Source organism: Podarcis tiliguerta (assembly GCF_965153285.1).
Source record: "Podarcis tiliguerta genome assembly, chromosome: 1".
Lineage (NCBI taxonomy): Eukaryota > Metazoa > Chordata > Lepidosauria > Squamata > Lacertidae > Podarcis > Podarcis tiliguerta.
This window is the reverse complement of record NC_139534.1, coordinates 75,505,840-75,529,917: the sequence shown is the minus strand read 5'-3', so window position 1 is coordinate 75,529,917 and position 24,078 is coordinate 75,505,840. Positions and strand designations below refer to the sequence as shown.

Here is a 24,078-nt window from a genome sequence, read left to right as displayed (position 1 = left end):
ATAACCCGCAGAGCTTTTTGGGAAGCTGTCGATGGGGAGTCGAGTGCGTTATTATTAATTATCCCCTCTTTTTATTTATTTATTTAAACAAAAAGACTCTGCGTATCTCTCAGATGAAAGGTGGGGGTCCTTATTAATGGGCAGCCGAAGGGGAGCTGAATGAGGCGCCCGCTGCACGAAGCAGGAGAGGAAAGTGCTTTCCAAGAGAGCTTTGCACAATGAAAGGGAAGTGCAGATGGCGCGGGGTCTTAAGGCTCCGTTTCTATGGCGCCTGCCAAGGAGGTTTCAGGCACCCGGGGGGCGATTCTACCTGTTAATTAGATCCTCGGAGGATTCCCGGGCGCAGGAGGCATTCAGAGCCATCCTCTCTGGGAGGAGCAAGGGGGGTCCTAGCGCCGCGCGCTCTCCAACCCGGAAGCAGGCGGCCCCGGGCAGGGACTGGATGTTCCAAAGAACAAAGTCTCCGCGCGTAGAGGCCCTTTAGACCAATCCATCAGCCAATGCAGACATACTGATCGCTCCCCGAATCGATCGCCTTTCCACCCACGCCGCCTGCTCCGATCCTGCGCTTGCAGCTCTGAATGGGGAATGTTTGTGCTATTACAAAACCCCTCCCTCTCCTAGTCCGCAGTCATGAATCAAAGTAACTGTGTTCACACACGCGCGCGCATCTCACTTGCCTAGCTCTCTGGGGTGGGAGGCGGATGTCAACCCGATCGTCATTTCTTGCCCTGGGCAAGATTTCCACCAGTTGTTTGGCTTGAGTAAAAAAGGAATCAGGGATTTAATCGGCACCGCTACCAACCCCCATCGGAGCGCTTCAAACTACTCCGGGTCTTTATCTGCACATATGGGAAACGGGGTAACCTAGCTGTAGATTGAATTTCCAAAGGGAAGGCGGGTGCGGGTGGAATCGGACGCAGGGAAAAGTCCTGCAGGAAAGCTTGCTTTCCCTGAACATCTCAATGCGACTCTATTAAACTGAATTTTACGTCGGATGGGAGAGCACCACCTGATCTAGAATCTGCGCTGATATAAGGCTGGACTCCTATACCTACTTACCTGGGAGTAAGCTCCGTTGTACTCGGTGGACCTTTCTTCTGAGTAGACGTGCATAGGACTCCCAATTCAGATTAACCGGAATACAGTGGTACCTCGGGTTACATACGCTTCAGGTTACAGACTCCGCTAACCCAGAAATATTACCTCGGGTTAAGAACTTTGCTTCAGGATGAGAACAGAAATGGTGCTCTGGCGGCGCAGCGGCAGCAGGAGGCCCCATTAGCTAAAGTGGTGCTTCAGGCTAAGAACAGTTTCAGGTTAAGAACGGACCTCCGGAACGAATTAAGTACGTAATCAGAGATACCACTGTATGCAGGTTTGGAAAGGCAGAAGTAAGACCTAATCCACTTCCCCCCGAACCAGCTCCTGGATTGCTCCTTCAGCCTCCCCAAAGTCGTGCGTGTGCGGGGGTGGGGTGTCGTCTTCTTTAGCCCTAAATCTCTCCGAATTTATAGTTTTGCGATTATAGTTGTGCGAACTGGTAAGATGTGGAGGGAGAGGAATGGCACGTAACTAATTCGGAATGCGTAAAGGAAGACAGCGACAAGATGGAAACCGAGGAAATGGCGACTCATGACAGTCAATCTGTGAACGTGTACTGTAGGTTTAGATGCCAAAACAAGGGGAATTCTCCATAGAACCGATCGTGGCCGATATTATAAATCCAACCTGTATGCTTAAAAGGCGCATTGAAATCAGATCACCTGCTAGGTTCTAAATCAATGCCATAGGCATTCTATCCACCATTTTGGATAAAAAGTCCAGTTGTATTTCGGGGCGGAGGGGAGCCTTGTAATACATACATACATACATACATACATACGAAAGCTGGGAGTTTTTATTTACAGTACTCTCTTCTGGGCCAAGGGCCCGAGGTTTCCTTAGGTGGCTCATATTAAGTTCTGTTCATAGGCCTGGATTTGGCTTTACAGCAATGAATTTTTCTTCTATAGGCAAATATGGGTAGCGTGGAGACTGAGACATCCTGCTTTGGAGCAGCTGGGCTAGTGTCTCCATCCAGACCTACCAGCCGGGCTCCGCCCATATTGGGGTTGTCATTGCGTGTTCCACCACCAACCACAATCCACAGTTGAGACAATACGAGTGAGTGGACATTTCATCCATACGAATGAATGGATGGTTCCTCCATGTGAATAAACAGATAGTTCCCCCATACCAGTGCATGGCCATTTCTTCCATAGGCGTGAATGGTTATCTCCTCCATAAGAGGATTCCTTCTCCATTCACTTGGATGGAGCTGGGAAAAAGGACTGGGGCGATTGTGTTCCACATTACTGGAATAAATGCCATCTCGCACTGGAGCCATCGCCAGGCTTCTGTGGGTGCTTCGGCACCCACAATAATATATTTGATAACCTATGTTATCTCGGGGTATCTGTCCAAAGCCAGCAATATTGCAAAGGCAGTCAATATGGTGCGGTTGTGAATCTTTGACCTACAACCATTTATCAGCGCCGCTAGCACAACCAATGTTCAGGGATGAGAGAGCTGCAGGGGAGGGCATCGCGTTAGCTACCTTTGCGGCAGAAAATGGCACTGAGTTGTTTTTATGGTGAGCATTATGGGCATGGGCATAGCCAGGATTTTTGCTCGGAGGAGCAGGACTTTGGTTAGGGGGGACAGAACGGCATTGATTGGTCAGTTAGTTAGGTATTTCTATTGTTTTACTTGACCTAGGGGGCAGTTGCCCCCTGCCTCCCCCCCCGGCTACGCCCATGATTATGGGTAAATCTGGAAACTTGGAAGAATGAGGAGCAAGGGCAGCGCTTTCCAAACTGGTCTGCGCGCTCCACTGTGGAATACTGTAGAATGGCTCCATCACGTTACAAGGGGTTTCCGATGGGCGAGAGGAGCGAGGCAGGCAGACGGTCTCTTTGGGGAGACAGGGAGAGGGCGGCATGATTTCAGACTGCGGAGGATATGTGGCTATTTGTTTCTGGCCAGGAAGCGACAGGCTCGCTGGTCTCCTCATCAGCAATCGGGGATTATTTACTAAACCGTAATTGTAGCCATTTTCGTATAATGCCATGCATTTCCCCAATACAAAGGGGGAATGAAAGCCCCAGTTAACACACATTCAGGTGCCCATCAGAGAGCTCTTCTTACCAAGTCCATTTAGTCTCGAGTTAAAGAGGAAATAACGATTGCGCTTTTATCTTATTAGCCGAGCCTTTAAAGGAGCCGACGACGTCGCCAGTCTTCCCTGGTGCCGTCCTCCCCCCCACCATTGACTTTGTATTTTCTGTCCAGTCAAATCCATCACAGTTGCGTGCACCCCGCTTCACCCCTTATGCCCAGTTTCAAGACGTGCAATGAACGGAGAGTGAATGAATGGTGTCGTGCTGTTAATTAGGAGCAGGGCGCGATCCCTTCACAAGTTATACTACACGGGGAACGTTTGTAAAGAGTGCAATATTTTAATCCAGTGTTTTCTCAGATCCAGTTAACTCACATCAGCAGAACCGTCAAACAGTCAATTCGTCATTCAGGGATTTCTAAGGTGATTAACTTTCTTGTGTTTTTTTAAAAACAGTGTAATCAATAAATGAACTGATTAAAAGGGTAGGTATAGAATACAGGTGATGCTTTCAGGGTTTCAGAAGACTCTAACAGGGTCATTTTGAAGGGGGAAAACCCCTGAAAACAAACGATCTGAAATCCATGATCAAAATTGAAAAACTCTATAAATAAAAAAGCTACAAATACAAATAAATTGCCCCCCCCCCCGCGCCCTCCCATTGCAAAGGATGAACACTTTATTGCGAGGGACAGCTCTAATTAAAACCTGATTAAAAACCCAAACATTAATCTGAGATTAATTAATAAAATCAATTACACCGATTTAAATCAACAACACCATTAACAAGCTGTTGTCATGCACACTGCACAGTACTAAAAGTACTCTTACGAATCAGCTGTAGCAAGGAAAATTAAATAATACTCAAATACATGGATGTGTCTTGTGCAGCAGATCTTTTTATCATGACTGAGCTAAAATGACTAAAGATAATAATAATACATACTTTAATAAATACACTTCATCCTTTCAAATGTTGATAGCATAGTGGTGTTTTAATTTTTAAAAAATTGCTCAGAACTGTCCAGATTGATGACAATGACCTTTATATAAATGTCATGCATCAGCAGACTCCATTTTCACATGCATGCACCTATTTGACTGAAATGAGAGAGAGAGAAGATTGGCATGCAAAAACATCAGAGTATAAGAAGACCCCTGCTGGATCAGGCCAAGGCCCATCAGGGCCGTCTTAAGCATATCCAGTGTGTGCTGCAAAACTCTCTCCAGCAACCCCCCCCCCCCCAGTTTCCTAGAATTTTTTAGGAAGGATGGTGCTGCCAGCGGGGCTGGAGGAGGTGGGCAGTGGCTGGAGGGCAGCTCCTCTGGTGGGGAAGAGGTAGAGGCTCAGCTGGCTGCTTCGGCACAGCATGGCGGAGGCGGGCAAGGGCAGTGAGCTGATGCTGGGAGGTGCCACGTCCAGCCTCTGCCTTTTCCCTGGCGCCCTCCAGAACTTGGTGCCCTGGTGCCCCACGCCACTAGCCTCTATGGGTGAGACACCCCTGGGCCCATCTAGTCCACCATCCTGTTCTTATAGTGGCCACCCAGATGCCTATGGGAAGCCCACAAGTAGCACCTGAGTGCAACAGTGTGCTTCCCTCCTGCAGTTCCCAGCAACTGGCTTCCAGAAGCATATTGCCTCCAACAGTGAATTATAACAGTAATTATTATTTCTATAATTATGAAAATGTAGAAATATTGTGGGTGGCTAAAAATTTGCAGGTGACTTTTGAGAACAATGGTGTCATAAGTTTTGGATGTCTTAACTTGGATGGGAGAATGGACTATGGAGGTTCTATGGAAACAGTTTGTCTATCCAAATTCAGGGCACACATTTCAGTAGATTTTTTGTCCAGTCTCAGCTAGATTATCTGTTGAACAGGCTGTGGAAGAGCTAACTGGCTTCTGAAAGGTTTCCCCAGTGGTGGGCCTTCTGGAGCTAGTTTCTAGGCTCCACATCATTGCTTCCAAGTTTCCATTGGCTGCAACTGCACTAGAACAGTGGTTCCCATCCCTAGGATAATTCTAATTGCACAGAAAATGCACAAGACCATTCAGAGACATTATTTAGGCTTTGGCCTAAAGTTTCTGGTTGGAACTTCACCCTACTCCTTCAGATGACTCTACCATAGAAGCATAGGATGTTGCCTTATAATGATTCAGACCACTGGCCCATGTAACTTGAGCAGTGGTGGCTCTCCAGGATTTCAGACAGGGAACTCCTCAGCTGTACCTTGGTATGCCAGGTATACAAAAAATGTGCTCCAACACTGGAGTGCAGGGAGCTGCTAATCCATGGTGCACATGCTTTTGTTTTTGTCATAGCACTCTGTCTCAGGAATGCCCCTCCCCCAGGACATATTTGTCACTGCCATTCCATATTTTAATTTTTTTAAATTTTCATGAAACAGGATATAAGTATGGGCATATCATTATCAAAACAATTGGTTTCCCCCCTCCCCCAGATCAGAAGACTAATACATTAAAAATTTCCCATAGATCTGTATGTGCAGCTGGCGGGTGCCAGTCATCAGAGTGTTCATGTGAATACTTTATAAAGGGGTGTCGTATTTCAGTAAAATTGCCTGTATCAGTTGCATCATTCAGGGCACACACTCTCTTAGTTTGTCAGATAAAGCGATTGTCCATTCTTCCTGTTTCCATTGTGTGATATGTAGATCAGGCATAGGCAAACTCTGGCCCTCCAGATATTTGGGACTACAATTCCCATCATCACAAACTAACAGGACCAGTGGTCAGGGATGATAGGAATTGTAGTCCCAAACATCTGGAGGGCCGAAGTTTGCCTATGCCTGTTGTAGATTATCAAATTCTTTCCAGTTTTTTTTGCTATGAGCAATCGTGCTGCCAAGATGTATATATTGAAGCCTTTGGAGAAATTTCTGAGCTGAGAATCCTATGAACCTAGATAGAACTCACAACATAATATGAACAGAATATGAATATGAAATAAACAATGAAAATCCATAGCAGGTTATTAATTGGCAGAATTTCCAAATCTGGTTAGAATTCTGGATTCGTTACAATGCACTTGTAATTCTGTAATGAATCAAACATTTTACCTGGGAATAAGTTCCTTAACTTTCAAGTAAGTTTCTGTTCCACTATATTACTATTCTGTTCCACTACTTCTAACTATATGTGTTTCAGACAGTATGAGATTGTAGAATGCTTGAGTTGCTGAAGACACAAAATGTCCCTAATACTTCCAGTACAAATGGAATTCAACTTTCATACAGTACTTTATCTTACACCCAGTGATTCCCAACCTTAAACACTTTTAATGGAAATAAGACCCATTGGTTTTCATATAGTATATTTCCAAGTACAATATTAAAGATGTAACATTGTCATCCTAAATACTCTGGAAGCATCGGCTGTTAAAGCCAATGTATCTTATTCCTTGGAAATAAAAAAAATCTGCATAGTGCTGACTGGTACTAAATGTATTTACTTATCTTAAAATTTTTATTCCTTCTTTTGACCACAAGACAGTTCAGTAAATTCCCTAAACCCCAAAAATAGATGATCGGGTGTGGAAGATAAGACTTTTGCACAGCACTCGGCTTGAAGAAAACAACATCTCCCTGTGTAGCATCTAAAAATGGAAGAGGGTTTCATTAGTCTATTCATTCCAGAGGCATCTCTTCTCTCATGAGGTGCATAGAGATCTGCCATTGGAGGAAATATAATTATGACATCACCATGAATGCTCTAAGGGCAGAGAATAGGAACAAAAAGGTGTTCGCTGTGGAGTCATGAGGGTTTAATTTAGCACAGTCACTCCTTTCCTTTCAGGGAAATTCTCAATGAAAATTTAGAAGCCTGGGATCAACTTTCCATTGATTAAATATTAAGAAATCCATTGCGTAGGGCTTTTCTATAGCTTTTATGGGCAATTATTTACTACTGTAACAGATTTGCCAGCATAACTCATATGAACAAGAGTTCATGACCATTAACTGATCTAGCCCAGAAAAAGGCAACATACCAAGACCTACTTTTCCTTCTTTCACTACACTTGAATCTCACCCTTTCCCCACAACACCATGATGCCGAGGCAATGGTTTACCAAAGAGCTCATCCAGAGAGTTTGGGGCATTTGAACCAATTTTGACAGTCCAAATCTAAATTCAGCACTTCATCTGTGCATTAGACTAGTCTGCCCCTTCTTTAGGCTCTAGAGACATGATGTTCTACCCGCTACACCTAGTACCGTATGTAATGAGCTTGAGCAGACCAATGATCTTGTAGTCTTCTGCCACCCTTGAATTTCTTTGGATAGGGACCAGTATTTTATAATAAAAAATTGGTATGGTAACTAAGTAGATCATCAGAATGACTAATCAAAACATTTTGATCTATTAACAGCATGCTCTGAATTAGACAGGAGGTTTTTCTTTAATAAAAAAAGAATGATTTTAAAAATACAAATATGCAAAAGGGGGGAGGGGAGCCCAGCAGGTACCAGTTTAAGAGAGGCATCCCTTCTCATATCAGAGAAGATGCCTAATTTAAATGGTACTGTAGAGTGACATGTACATTATGAATAATCTAAAAACAAAAATATGCTTTTGACCCTTCAGAACAATTGTTATCCATATATTCATTTCTGAGATTTACTTCCAACGAACAAATGAACAAACAAACAAACAAACAAGATTACTTGGGTTTTCTGGAATGATATCATACCCCCCGCCCCCTGCCAACCACAGATAGCATCCATTATTTCTGAAGGACCAAAGTGAATCTACCATCTTAGGTCTGAGTTTTATTCAGACCATCTTCATCAGATTACCACAAATAACTGATAGGAACATTCACATGTAGGTTCATTAGTATCACATATCTGCAATTACTCAGTCAAATTATACATTTTCTTTAAAGGCAGCTAATGGCAATTGAAGCATCTCATTTGCTTTTAAGGAGCATTCTTGAATGTCACTATTATAGTTGCTCCTCTTAAAGTGGCCAGTGTCTAAGGAGGCTGTGCATTAGCATGATCTCTTGTGAGAGCAGGTGACCCTCTATAGTACAGTTCCAGCACTCCATTTGATCTTCATTTTGGAGTCTTAATTGAGCTAACTTACTTTCCTTTGAAAGCCCAAAAGATGTCATTTCACATCATCACAGAGTTAATAATTTATCTGAGAAATATAATTGTAATGGGCTTGTTTGATGATGTGATATTTCAAATCGGCATATTGGTTTGTTAGGGTTCCCCCCCTAAATGTATGAATTATTTAAACAATGGGGTGCTTGTAGTATTTTTTTTTAAAAAGAAATCAATCATTCACTGCTTGTAGAATTAATTCTGATTGCATGAGTTGTCCCACACAGCCATTGTACCAGACAGGAACAGAACAGTTGTGTCTTCATATTTCTTATCCAAAATTCTTTTTCAGTCTTGCTGAGACTGTTCGTATGTTCTTGCTATTATAGCTGGTGTTTGGTCCTAGTAACTTTAGATTTATATCAACATCATCAGCGTACTCACAGAGGAAATAATTAGCTGGCGGTGGGACAGATGTATTGAAAAATATGTAAGTTCATCATATAAGGCTCAGGAAAGCCAAATTCATTTCTCATGCTGATTTTAGCCCACAGAAACTCCATAGTTATTGTAATAGGAACTTCGCCTTATTCTGGGTCTATTATTGTCTTTGACTCTGATAGCCATAACTTGACATTTTAAGGTATAAAAGCAGTGATGCAACTGGAAAATGTGCACATGAGGATTTAGATGTGCACATAAAGGAAGGGCACGTTGAATCAACTGGGTGATATACACATAAGAAGAAGCAGACCAGACCATTTGCTGCTAAAAATAACCACCTTTTCATAGAGACTGATGCCATTCATACAATAATAGTTGGATGTCCTGTTCATCAAGTGAATTGGAGCCATCATACTGGGACTCTCCAGCTTCTTCTCTATGTTCCCAGTGGTCATGGTGGAGAATACCAGAACACACAATGTGATGGCCCCATCATGGTAAATGGCAGCAAAAGGCAACCATTCACCATGATGAAGCAACAACAACAACAACAATTTTATTTATATCCCGCCCTCCCCGGCCAGAGCCGGGCTCAGGGTGGCTAACATCAAAATATATAATACATTAAAACATAAAGTTCAGCAATCGACTGAAATACAGCTTAAAATTGGATTAAAATCAAAATAAGATCAGATGGCTACCCAGAAATTATAACTATAGGGGTTGGGAACCTTAAGTACTCACCAAGCTCAGCTATTTGTATGAGCCAGTGAGAAGAGTTAGAGAGGACACTTATATGCAGGGTCTTGTAAGAGGAGGGGGGTCAGACTGGGCCCCAACCAAAGGCTCCGTCTTGCAGGCCCTGCGGAAAGATGTCAAGTCCCACAGGGCCCTGGTCTCTTGTGGGAGAGCGTTCCACCAGACATAGGGTATACCAGGAGAGGCTGTCCAGTAAGTACAAGGGTCCCAGGTCATAGAGGGCTTTAAAGGTTAGAACCAGCACCTTAAACTTGACCTGTACTCCACTGGGAGCCAGTGCAGCTGGTGTAGCACTGGATGGAGGGGTCCCACATCTTCTTGGAAAACATAATACGTATTCTGCCTCTTTTTCTCTCACTGGGGAAACACAAGTAAATTGACAAAAATAAATAAATAAATCTCTGTCCATGACACACACCGGACTGCCATAAAAGTCTTCAAGATAGATCACTGCTTTTTCTAGATGTGGTAACTTGAAACTGTGTACTCTGTGTATTGAAACAGCCAAAAGAAAAATAACACACATTTAAGTATCCCTACACCCACTTAATCTCAAACAGGAAGAGCTTGCACTGGTTCTGAAACGTGTCCAGAAGAATAGTTCTCTGGTTAATCTCCAGGAAAATAAAGTTCCATAAATGTTGATCATATGTATTAGTGTGTCTTAGATGTTCAGACTTGAGGCTCAGGTAGCATTATTGACAGGACCCTCTTGTTTGATTCCACAGATTGTAGTGGGCCATAAACAAATCTTCATGCTATCTAGTTCTGCTGGATTATTTACTGCAAGGTGTCTGACAAAGCAACTGCATTAAACAAAGTGGTTGTCTGGAGATAAAACACAAACAGATTAACCAGATTCTCTATGGGAAGTGAGATTCTGTAATTCAGAGTGATCATGGTCACACAGTAAACAAGTGCCCTTGAGCTATTCTCCTTGAGCTTAGATTTGTGACAGCAGAATTCAAGAGAATTTAATTTATTTTTCCAGTCTAGCAGGTGATAATGAGTCCAATTAAAACTTGACTCCCAGTTAAAATAGAATAGTCACATGTGTGTAATTGGAAGACAAGAATGCTTCACCACCATGGAACAATTAAAAGTATGGGTCGTTGGACTGTTACTCCTATGCTTCTGCTGTTACTATCTTGAGCATCGTTCTTTTGATTCTTACAGTACTGATTTGTTGTATTCCAAGACACACAAAAAGGACCATGTATATTCAAACTGTGCTGTACATTCCGAGTGGAATGCTACCCAGGGGATTCTCCCATTGGCTGAAAGCAGATGGATTACCTTTTTTTCTGTGTCCCCTCCCACTGTGCTTCTGGAAATCTGCTTTGGAACCTCAGAGGCAGCATGAGAGTGGCACAGAAGTTGCATACACACACACACACAAATTAAAAATGCATTACATTCAAATTAAAAAACATAGAAATATCAGCAAACATACTGGTATGGTAGTTAAAATGGTAGACTAGAACTGAGGAGAATCAGGTCCATATTAGTCTTTGCTGTCATGAAAATCACTGAGTGACGCTGGCCAATCACTATCGATACCACCATAAACTTCCTTTATATAATGGTTGTGAGAATAACATGCGTTGAGGAGCAATGCTATGCCACCTTCGCTCCTTTGAAAAAAGGTGGGATAAAGTTTAAATACAAAGATTATTAAAATATCAGTGTCTATAATAAAACAACACATACTTGTTGTTAACCAAACAATTTCTGTAATATCTCATTGTGTTTTAAACTAGTCCACATACTAGGTGCAGCTTGCTTTTGTAATTCTAGTGTAGTAGTTAACAGATTCTTTTATAGTGAAGTCCACTAAACTGACTTCAGCTTCTTTCTCTGTTGTTTGGAATCTTTGCTTGAAGCCTGGTTCTTCCTTGCTTTCCACTGGCTCCCTTGGACCCCTCTTGGGTTGTTGTTTTTAAGCAGCAGTGGCAAAATAACACTGGCACCGACAAGAGCATCACTGTTGTTTCTGAAACTCCTCCCCCACCTCCTGCCTCCTATCTGTCTCTACAAACTGCAACAGTTTGTATGCTGTGCATCAGCCTAAGTCTGTTTAATGGGGAAGCCTCTCCCCTAGCAATATGATGGTATCTATAATGATTTTGCCCTGAGGGGATTTCTTCTACTTCACACCTTTCTTATGATAAAGTAATGGATCCCGTAAAGCTTTTGCAGCTGACTGGGTATATGAACATGTTTTGATGTGTGTTGATAGAATGTGAAATGCAGTAAGGTTTTTCTTTTTAAATGGGCGAAGGAGGCATGAATTGCTACACACATGTCTGTGTGCAAGAGAACGAGAACGAAAGCTAGAGTTTTGTGAATTAATTGTCCACTGTTAGATATTAACCTAGAAAAATAATGGCATTCTAATTAGTTCCACCACACACTTTCAGCAATGCAAGCATTAGAGACGTCCCATAAGATCCTGTGATTTCATGTACTCATTGTGAAATTAACACCTCATTAAAAAGAGATGTTGTCAGGCATACTCATCTTTACAGAACTGTAATAATGATGCTTTCCCTGCCCATAATTCTCTTTGCCTGCAAGAATGAAACTCATGGCTATGTTCTGACACAAGGTTTGAGTGTAGGTCACCCATAGATAAGTCTAGTAAGAACCTGCTTATACTAGACTGTGCCTCTGAAAATCTGCTCTGCAGGAATGGGGACTGTCCAAGACCTTCTAAGACAGAAAGGGAACAGTCAGTGGTGACACTGGGGGAAAATGGGGGTGGGCACAGTAGAGGCAAAGTATATTTCTAGGTGGCTTTGTTGTGTTCCACATGCTCAGATCTCTGAAAGAAAAATAGCACTATATATTATTGACAAGGAGTCCAGCCATGGAGGGGGCAAGCTCCGTGTGTGTGTGTGTGTGTGTGTGTGTGTGTAAGAGTTTGCCCCTCCTGCCCCCACCCATGGGAACAGAGAACTCCAAGGGGAATATACCAAAGTTGCCTCCCTCCCTTCATCCAGGGGAAATCTCCACTGGATTGCAACCCATTTCATGAAAAGCCACTCATGAGCCAACTCCATATGCATGAAAATTAATTGTGCGGCTTACAGCTCTGCCATGAGGTTTTAATAACCCAGTCCTATGTGGTGGTGCTGAGGGGTTCCATCATGGACCAGGCATGTAAAGAGAGAGAGGAGAAGTTTAAACCTTCCCTTATCAGCAGCAATCACAACAAAAAAAGAAGTTTACAATCACACATTGGAGTATAATATGTGATTATAGACTTACTCTTGACCTAATTTATGTCAAGTTATTACTCTGTTGCTGCATGGTTGCTGCAGATGTCTTTAGGGGACAAGAACAGCCCTGCTTCATCAAGCATCCTCTTCTCACAATGGTTTGTTATGCCTATGGGAAGCAGGAGCTAAGCGCAACAGCACTTCCTCCACTTGTGATTCTTAGCAGCTGCGGTTTAGAGGCACACTATCTCTGATAGGGGAGATGGGAGATAGCCTTATCTTCTATGAGTTTGTCTAATTCACTTTTAAAGCTATCAAAATTGGTGGCCATCAAGACATCTTGTGGATGCAAATTCGTAGGATCATAGAATTATGGAGGGGAAGGGACTCGGACAGCCATCTAGTCCAACCCTCTGCATTGCAGAATTCCTGCCCAAATCCCATAATTTATGTGCTGTGTGAAGAAGGCAAAGGGGAATAAAAACCAGCTTATGCAGCACCTGGCTAGCCTGTGCTTGCCTGGGGTGTAGTGTGCCAGCTTGACATCTTGTTGAAGTCAGTACTTCACATATTTGACTTGGGAGACGATCCCAGACACCAGCATGGGCTTCTTTGTTTTCCACGCAGATCAGCCGGTGCTGCAGAAGCCTCATTGAAAGGTTCTGATCTCCCACCACCCTGCCGTGCCTTTTTACATCGGTTTCCCCACAGAGGGGGCTAATGAAACACCGAGTGATCTCTCCCTCTGCCATATGGCTCGAGGGTCTTCCATTTTTCTGTCATAGGTGATGAAGCCGTGTTCACAACTTAATGATGCACTGAGGGATTTGGGGAGGGGACGGCTGGGGGATTTGCTTGGCAAAAAAAAAGTGGGTCTCAGATGTGTGGCAAAAATTAATAATGCATCCAAGCTTTTATTAGATTAGAGGTGGTGGCAGAGAATCAGTTTATCCATATTAATCCTTCATGAAAGGCTTAAAATAGGATTTAGTTAAAGAAACACACACAGATGCCTCCACCCCCTTGTCATGTAGAAAGGAGTATATATTTTTAAATGAATAGAAACAGCCTGTCTCATCACTGGTTTAATGTGACAAGGAAAACTGTGAATCCAATGGATCTGTCAGCCTTCAGTGCAGTATACTGCATTCTTTTTTAATTTTAAACGTTGTTTATTCAAGAATTCTAATGCAAATCCACTGTTTTTTTATTGTAAAATATTCTCATAAAACAGGCAGTAAAAGAGACAGGGTCAGCTGTTAAAACTAAATCATTAAGCATTGCTTGTCATAAAATAAAAACTGGCTAGAGCAAAAAAATATCTTTATCAGCTGGTGAAAAACAGAAAGTGAAGGGGAGCAACTGTACTTCATGGGGCAAGGTAGACACAGTCTGGATCAGATCACCTGAGTGGAGCTCTGCTCACAATGATGGAAGGAAGAGGTGTCCAATCATCTTCATCAACTTTCTCCATATCCCTTTTCTTGTCCCTCAGAAAATATGCTCTGAGGGTTGCAGGACCTATGAAACAGTGTGAGAGATGGTGCTGGGATGGGTAGGGAGAAGGGGCAGGGATTGGCAGGCATAGTTTCCCATTCCTCCAATCAGGTGGAGTTCCTATTGAATCAAAGGTCCTTCTGATCATGGAAGGACCATGCTGGATCGAAGCCTATGAGTCCTGTTCTGACCGTCAGGTCTGGGCACAAACATGACATTTAGCCAGGTTTAAACATGGCAGCCTAGAGGTTTGGAAGGGACTCCTGACACCAAGAGCCATTTGATAGGAGCAGTGTTACTGCAAATGGTTTATATAGCATCCTGACACCGCATGGTGCTTTATAGGGCAAAAATAGTAGTAGCAGGAACCTTTGTTTATTTAAAACATTCTCATATCTCCTTTCTAGAAAACATTTTCAAAGAAGCTCACTGTAGTGTAAAAGCCAACAACAAAACAATTTCTAACCAAGACCAGAAGCGGATTTACAGGAGTGTGATATAAATCAGTTGCACTTGGGTGCGGAGCCTTGGGGGCAATAGAAGGTGAGAGGTGGGGGTGCAAAATGTTGGTGTTGCACAGGGCACTGCTGAAATTTGAGACCCCAAAGTCTGCCACTGTCAAGACAAATTTGGATGGGAAGTAAACAGTCTAAAACAGGGGTCAGGAACCTTTTTCAGCCATGGGCTGGTCCACCGTCCCTCAGACCATGCGGTGGGCCGCACTATATTTTGATAAAAGATATGAACAAATTCCTATGCCCCACAAATAACCCAGAGATGCATTTTAAATAAAAGCACACATTCTACTCATGTAAAAACACGCTGATTCCTGGACCGTCCGCGGGCTGGATTTAGAAGGCGATTGGGCCAGATCCGGCACCCGGGCCTTAATTTGCCTACCCTTGGTCTAAAAAGTCCTTTAAAGCATCAGAAATGATAAAAATGACAAAACATTATCAAAATCAATAGTAGTGTAGCACTCTTAGCATTTAGCATTTCACAGTCACGTTTTCAGCTGGATCATGTTCGCCTGTTACAGATGGAAATGTAAAGCTGTGAACTGGGACTGTGTCGTAATTCTACAGGGAGTTGATAGCTGAGCAGGAACTTGAAACTGGGGTTCTAATCCTAAGCACACCTTCCTGAGAGGAAGCTCCATTGCAAAGCTGGATTTACTTCTCAGTAAACATGCATACTGTGGTGCTGTAGGGGCCCCAGACTCAAATCACACTATGCCTGCTCATGGGATCTGGAGAGAACCAGCAAGTGAGGAACAGAAGACAGGCACGATGTGGTTAAGAGGAGAAGGCTTCTATAGGAATCCCCAAGAGTAGTGCTTCCAGTGGACTTCTGAGCTTATCCTCCCCAAAGAGCTTCAACAGCAGCTTCCTCCCACCCACAAATTAAAGGCTTAAGGACCTCAGGGATGTTTGGATTGGGGCCATAGCACAGGCAAAAGGGCTAAAGCATTTGTAGCTCCCCACCAGGGCCTTGACCTAGATTGGCTCAAATCCTGCTGGCTATTTCTGCAAAGAGAAATCCTGGGCAAATGACATGATTAATGTCAAGCGTAGTTTGGCCCTCCGTAGACAAAGTGTAGGGTACATAGCTGTCAACGTTTCCCCCTTTTTAAGGGAAATTCCCTTATTCCGAATAGGATTCCTCACAAGAAAAGGGAGAAGTTGACAGCTATGGTAGGGTACAAGCATTTCTGGAAGAAGGATGGATGTAAAACAAAGGGACTGGAACAGCACAAAGGCTTTTCTGACAATAAAAGCAATCTGTTTTTTCTCTATGTTTGCTAGGACCGTTTCAGTGCCAGTGCTGTATTACTATATATTCTCTCATACTGGAAGGAGGAGTGAACGTGGTGTAGGGAGTTGAAAGTAACATTTATATTTAACTGATAGCCCAGTTAAAAATATGATTTACTTTGGATAAGGAAATACTTTCCTGAAAGTAGAATTTAGTGAAGCAATTGCTCCATCTGCTGACAGATAACCACACAATGTGCTTTAATGTCCTTAAATGATTCTTTTTTTGGATATTGCAGACATTCTTCTGGTTTCCCCCTCCCATCACATGCATTAAGACTGCATTAAGACTCATGTTTTCCTGGGATTAAACCCCACTGTAGGACTGTAGGACTTCTGAATCAACACAGATAGGATTGTGCTGCTAGACTCATATTAAAGCAAGTGCTACTCTTTAATGGTGTCTGAAAAGGTGAAAAGGGTAGCAAGCCATGAAATGACTGTGGTATAAATGTTGCAGTACAGAATGGAACCCAAATAACCAGAGTGACTGTGGAAAGTGGAGCTATTTTTGATAGGGAAAAATAGAAGCACTTGCTTAAACTGCCTTTTCTGGCAGGCTGTATCTGTTGGGTCTGAATTTGTTTTAAATTTACAATTGCCCTAGCTTGTATATGTTGCTGCTTTATATACAGTGTACGTTGCTGTTTCATTGCTGTGTTGGAATTTCAGTGTTATTACTGCACATACCCTAGTGCTTTTAAGTAAAGGCATTATAAAATATTTTATATCAATAAGTTAAGAGCAATGTTGCATTTAAGGCATTTGTTAAAAAGTCCCTGTGATAATATAAAGTTTGTAAATTTAGACACCTCTGTTCCAGATAGTCTGGCAATTTAAGGAGATGTATCAATACAAATGTTATACAATACAGATGGGAGCAGCGAGTGCCAGTGAATATGAAAAGGTCACTTAGAAGGCTTAGCCTTGTTACAGCAGAGGTCAAACCTAGCATTTGTTGTTCAGCTTTCTTTTATCCTTATTCTTCAGACATTAGCTTTCTTCTTATTTTGATGCCAGCTTTATAAATACCATTGTGAGATTTTGGATGAAATTCCTTGTACGTTGCAGTACAAGGTTGCATATATAGAAATATAGGCTGTGCCATTAAAGGAACAGAAAATAATAGAAAATGAAACACTTTCATTTCTGCTTTAATTCAGTAAAGAAAGCGACTCCTGAAACAGAAAAAGCACAAAGATAGGCAAGGAAAATAGTGTGACTCAAGTAGGAGCATTCAAGCCAGATATGCTAGCCTAAGAAATCCAAAGGAAAACAGATACGTTTGAATAATGATTATCCAAATTTCTGAAATCAGAAATAATCAGAAATTTGGATAAACAAAACCAGCTGTTTACTTGTGCAACACTAAATCCCTGAAGGTCTAGTCTTATGAGCTGCTGGGGTTTTGCATTACAGTATTTGTAAAATCAGACAGCAAGTCAGGTAAATCCTATTGGTATTTTATGCTAGGAGTGTGCACATGTCCCAAGATTTGCCTTGTATCTGCACATGTGCATTAAAAAAAATCTGATCTGTTTCTAGCCATTTAGTGTTCTCTCTGTGTTGATTTGTGTTCCAGGTCCTTAGCCACTTGGTATAAACCAAAGCCCTGTGTTTCCCATTCACCATAATGGAGAATGTAAACATAACTACAACTTTCCCCCCTTTTGGCCAAAGTGGATGAAATTTACAGGCACGGGAAAAACCTACTGTAGTGAATTAAGTATGCCAAATTGCCAACAAATAGGTCGAGGGGCTTTTTGTGGGGGAAATAAAAGGGATCCACTTTCTTCTGTAATCCTTTATGGTAGGGGCAGGTTTTTTGTTTCTTACCATACAAGAATTAGCAGGTGGCTGAGTGGGGTATTGTCTTGTGTGTATATTTGTTTTTTAAAAAAACTTTGTAGCTTTACACCGGCCTTTTCATTTTGGCTGTCACAGAGTTAGGCAGCCTGTGGAGTTCTGAAGGGCTGTGGTTTTGTTGTTGTTGCTGCTGTTAAAGCAGAGCTACATTGAATTAATTTTAACCCTCTGCTGCTGTGTTTTAACAACAAAAGCCATCACCCACCCCCAGCTCTTCATTGCTCTGCAGGCAACATTTTGGACAACCTCATTTTTTGCAAAGCCCATGGACAGAGATATATCTATCTATCTGTATGGTACAGAAGGAACAGAAACAGCATAGCAACACAAAGCTATGTAGGGTCCCTAATCTGACTCTGGGATGGGTTGTTGACATCACATGTGAGGGGTGGAAAGGCCCCGAATCATTCCAATTCACTGTGTAATTTGGTCCTCGCCAGATATAGAGCAAGATACATTTATTCATATAAAATATAACAACTCTAGCAATGAAAGAATATATGAAATCTATGGTAAAATGATCAAAAGGGAGCCTACAGTAGTACAATAGAAAAGACAATGAAGTACGACAGAAAAGTGACCGCAAAAAAGAAACATGGAATATAGATGACAGTTTCTTTCTTTCTTTATTTTTAAACCAAACTAGGAAATATACCCTTATCGTATATATTTAACTACTTGGCTTCATTGGGATCTTGGTACTTTCATACGAAAGGGCAGCTTTTCATGTAAGTTAAATGTACTGGAGTGAATGGATTAAAATAAAATACTAGGAAATGAGCCACTCATACGTTTAATAGAGTTCATCATCTAGGAAATACAAACTGTATGTTAAAGTAAACACTGAATTCAAACCAGTATAGTTAATCTAGGGAGGGAGGAAATACAGGAAACTGGTGAAGAAAAGCTGTCAAACATAGGTATATGTACTCGGTCACACACTCAGGCTTTTTCTTTCTCGAGAGAGAGAGAGATTGTTTATACAGAAAGAGGTTTGGTGGGATGTATTAATAATAAGAGAGTGAAGTGGAGACCTATCTCAGTGGAGCATCCTCTGTGGACCAAGTGACCTTTTCCTGCACAGCTGCCTTAAGTCATTTTTCTGTCTTTTCAAACAAAATCAATCCTGTTTCCAGTTCCAGAATCTCTCTCTCTTTTTATAAACAGATGCATAGAAAGCATGTACTGGAAGTGTGCTCCATGCTTTGCAATATGGCCCTATTTCCTGCTTGCTTTGTAATGAATTAAAGACAAGCCACATTTTCCTGACTGTTTTGTTGATGATCACCATTCAACTCCCATTTCCTGTTCAAGGCAACACACTTTCCTTATTTCATTTATCCTTAACAGCAGCTAGGAGAAGTAGATGACCTGTTCATGGTAATGCAGTAAGTTCTTGGTTCTTAGTAGGAAATTGGTTTTGGACATATGTCATTGTGGTTCAAAATCAACACTGTTCATGGAGCTCCCTGTATGGTCAGTGTTGACATTAGTTTTCTCTACCCATTCCTTTAAGTGTGCGTTCACACATGCATCCTTTACAACTCAATGAATGCAACATCAAGTGATTACTTGCATTCATATCCAACATCAAAGAACAAGCAGCACTTTTATAGTGCTTAACATAAATTAAACACAATACATTTTAGTTGGGACAGTTTTCATATTCACCTACTGACCCTCCTCAAGTGATATGTCATTGATGGTGTATTTTGAATGATTTTATGCAAAGTGCAGTACTAGCATTGTGACTGAAAGTGACCATCTTTTGTTGAGTTGATGGCTTTGTAATGCCATAATGGTTGGTTGACATTCCATTAATGGGAGTGAATAGTCAGGAGACATTTTCCTGAATAGGCAATCTACCTGCCAAGGTTGAAGTCAAACAAATGTTCTGCAGTGTGTTTCAGAAAAGAATAAAGTTTTGCTCTTTGAAATTGGAGAGAGATGTGAACTGGCTGAAGGCAGTTGGTTGCAGAGAATCTCTCTTGGAGAATCTGCATCCCTGTTTTTAGGATCCTGCTTGCTTTGATTAGCCTGTGCTTGTATATTTTGTTTAAAAGGTGTTGCAAAGCACCATACAGCACCAGTGCACTCTCATGCAAACGACACTACGCCTTGGAACACTGAGCCTGAAACTTCTTCCCACTCCGGGAAATGTGGATTGATTGTGAAAAAGTACTGGGGAAATATTTCCCCAAAGAGATGGATCCAGCATGTGGAGTGCATTTAAAATAACCCTTTATGAAATCACAATATTCTTCTACTAAAATAGATATTTTGGCATGCATGGAATGAATAACACAGATATCTAAGTCAGCACATATGTTTCACAGAAAGCTTAAATATAAAAAGATAGATCAGTGTGCTTGAATTCTTGGCATAGGTTTAAACAGCACCATTCCATTGCCTTCCTCTTCTCTTACAGGGTTTTTGGTGCAGCTATCCTATTGACGTCCACTCTCAATATGCTAATACCGTCCGCAGCTCGAGTGCATTATGGATGTGTTATCTTTGTCAGAATCTTGCAAGGTCTTGTAGAGGTATGGATAAGAAATACAAACTCTTTAACATGTGTGCTTCTCTATCACCATGGCCAACTCGAATAGGAGAAAGATTGATCCTCATGATGTAACCTTGACATGACATATTTCTTTGCTCCAACATGAATGACCTGCAGGGGCTCCTGGAGGAGTAGGCACAATGGCTGCATGTGAATGCTTTGAAGGAAATTCATTCTGAAGCTATGAAAGAGCTGAGCAGAAGAGAAGATAATGTCAGGATAGAGCAGAGAAGAAATGTAAGCTAGGCATGAGGAAAGTGGGGAGAAAGAAACAGCTCACAGGATTAGCAGAATAACGAAGTAGAAACTTGTTTAGAAAAATAATAAGCAGCTGCAAATCTAGTGCAAATCAACACATTTGGAGGCCAACTAACAAGCTATGTCTTCATCCTTAGCCCCCTCCACTGGAATCCCATATGTATGTATCTTATGTGTGCAGTGGTACCTCGGGTTACAAACACCTCGGGTTACAAACACTTCGGGTTACAGATGCTTCAGGTTACAGACTCTGCTAACCCAGAAATAGTACCTTGGATTAAGAACTTTGCTTCAGGATGAGAACAGAAATCGCACAGCAGTGGCGCGGCGGCAGCAGCAGGAGGCCCCAATAGCTAAAGTGGTACCTCAGGTTAAGAACAGTTTCAGGTTAAGAACGGACCTCCGGAACGGATTAAGAATTAAGTAACCAGAGGTACCACTGTATAGGCAGGTGACACAAGCACCTTGGTGTTGGATCCAGTGAGGCAGAGCACGAGCTGAAGTACCATGGATAGCTCCAAGTGAGCAACTTCTCCAACGGAGATTCTCCTCCTCCTTGGAAATTAATGGTGTTACAAGCCCAGAGGAAAAACCTGATCACCACCACTTACCGACTGTTGTGTTATTACACCTCATTTGCAATCTTTCCTAAAACCTCATCTCCGCCTACCCCCTGATTTTTTATTTTTAAAAACCCTTCAACAGTGTCTCTAACACTGTGCCCCAAATATTTTTTCTTGAAGGGCAGCTCCCAAAGAAAGCAGAGGTTGATAGTATATTAAGCCTTTATAAGCCTCTGCCCCCAGGTCACTTCGCTCAGTCTCCACCCCCTTGTGGGAAGCTTAGATTCTTAAATGGCCAGCCCTCCCACCAAAAGACAGGGATCTTTCTGTGTTCCTTGACCTCCTGCCTGGTGTGCTCCCTGGGCCACTGAGATACTATGGGAAGCATTAGGAACCTCTGGCTCAAAGGACAGTGCCAATAAGGGTCCTGGTTGTGGCTCTATAGGCCCAGGTTTTGTGGGCTGTAAGTAGTTGACAGGGCAGTTCCCTATTAGCTTCAATGGACCTTCTTCACCATCCGCAGCATGTGTTTTAAATGACTAACAGTTGGATCTGATTGCATTAGCTTATCAGCCAATTCACCTGAGTCTGATCAGACATATGACTAATTAAAAGCGGGTAAAATGAAAAATGCCACCAAAACATACACAGCCATGGGGCGCTATGGTGTTGAATTTCTGCCCCACTACAATAAATGAATAAATCAAACTTAGAAAACATTGGATCAGGCACAATATATGTAGCTGTTTCACTGAAAATGAGTATTGCATTTCCAGTATTACATGTCACAGATAGTCATAAATTTGCCAGCTCCTCAGTGACCTATGAATGTTCACAACTCAGATTTGCTCCATGTAACTGATTACTCCTGGTACTACTCAAATTATATTATGCTGAAGCAGGTATCATAAACTAGGTCATCTACTCCACAGGGCGTCACTTATCCAGCTTGCCATGGGATATGGAGCAAATGGGCACCTCCTTTAGAGAGAAGTAGACTAGCAACTACTTCTTTCTGTGGTAAGTAGCACCTTAATTTCTCAAATGTGTTCCCCCTCTCCTTTCTCCAGCATTCTCTGAAATAAACTGATATTTCTCTCTCTCCCCCCCCATTCATCAACAAGGCTCACGCCTATTGACTGTCATTGGATTTTCTTCCACCTAAGAGTTTGCAATAGCAAGCTCACACCTCTCAGTCTGTGAACAAAAATTAGGAATTTATGAGTGTAACTCCGAGTGTTGCAGCTCTGATTCACACAAGTACAATTGGATTTCTTTGTCAACCTGAATGAAACACTGAGATGGTGAAACAACCATTTTAAATGCCTTGGAAAGGAGTATTTTAAAGGCATTTAAATTGGCATTGAATCAAGCATCTGATTCGAGGCTAATGTGTTTAGGTGACCATTTTATCACATCTTATATATGACACCTCCTCCCCAAAAAAAGCCAAATGGATCAAAAATAAGACTCAAAAATAATCGTGGAAGTTGACTGTTGCATTATTTTAGTATTGTGGGATGAACGAACCATGTGATGATGTTGGCCAAATAAAAACAGTAATGTTGTCCATTTGGTCTACTTCATTTGATCATTTTCGTTGATCAGAAAACATCAATGGGAGCTTTTCTTCAGAAGCCTGCAAAAACAAAGATGTCTTTCTACTTTGAACTGGTAGAAACTGAACATTTGACAGACAGAAACTTGGCTTCTTATGAATATTCATTTCTGACCTGTCCCTTCAGTAAGCATTTCCATTTTGTTAATTGCTGTCTTCTTTTCCAGGTTCTTATGCAGGTGCAGTAATTGCAATGCCACTGGCTGGGATTTTAGTGCAATATACTGGATGGTCTTCTGTGTTCTATGTGTATGGTATGATATTCTCTGATCACCTTGCATTCTATGCCACTTTACTATATGCTACTTAAAACCCAACAAAACATGATAATAAAAAGATATAGATGCTAATATTCAATAGAATAATAAAACAACTTTGAAAGAGCAGATATATCAAAACTGCCACCCAAAGGGAAGATATTCTGGAATGTGCTAGTGCAGAGATAGGGAACCTGTGACTCCAGAACTTCCTGGACTGCAACTCCCGTCAACCCTAAACTGTTGGTTAGAGAGGCTGGGGTTGGCAGGAGTTGGAGCACAACAACATCTAGAGAGCCACAGGTTTTCCATCCCTGCCCTAATGGTTGTGTAGAGTTAAGTAAGGGAGGGTTACACACATGCACACACACCAACGCCCATGCAACTACAGAAAATGCCTTGGGGCTCACCCTTACAGTCCACAGGTCTTTCACTGCTGATCTCAGTGATTGTTGGGCATGAGAGAGATGCTTCCTAAGGTCGTCTGGCTATGTAATGCTGTAAAGCAGGGGTGCCCAAACTTTTTTCAAAGGGGGCTGGATTTGATGAAGTGAACACGTGTGAGGGCCGACCAAAGTTGTGGAGCTTTCTTTAGGATTGCAGTTGTTAGGATTTTACCCCAGGACATATACTGCCACAGGGGCTGGATTACGTAAATCGACCAGCGGGCTGGATTAGGCCCCTGAAATGGACTTTGGACATGCCTGCTGTAAAGGTTCAAATCGATGTCTTAAAACTGTTCCTGATGTGTCATTTATGCAGGATTGCTATTATATGATCCCAGTTTTCTCCATCAAAGTTAAGATGGGCAGCCACTGTCTCAACTACCTGTATCTTTGGAATGCTCTACAGTATATACTATGCAAGCATTATAGTTACAAGAAGGAGATTGTATAATCCTATCTCTTCAGTTGATGATAGCCAATTAAATTCTTCTCAACATAGACTCATTGACATTAATAAGCCAAATTATTCTGAGTATGG

The 24,078-nt window shown here is 42.0% G+C and overlaps 1 protein-coding gene across 1 annotated transcript in view; it reads left to right on the top strand.

Annotated features, from left to right (window-relative positions):
• Nucleotides 1–24,078, top strand: part of SLC17A6 (solute carrier family 17 member 6) — a 44,482-nt gene that overhangs the window by 8,385 nt on the left and 12,019 nt on the right. The window contains exons 4-6 of the mRNA XM_083431854.1: nucleotides 20,264–20,378; nucleotides 22,152–22,239; nucleotides 23,005–23,091. Of these exons, the coding sequence (XP_083287980.1) occupies nucleotides 20,264–20,378; nucleotides 22,152–22,239; nucleotides 23,005–23,091 (290 nt within the window). The remainder of the gene's footprint in view (nucleotides 1–20,263; nucleotides 20,379–22,151; nucleotides 22,240–23,004; nucleotides 23,092–24,078) is intronic.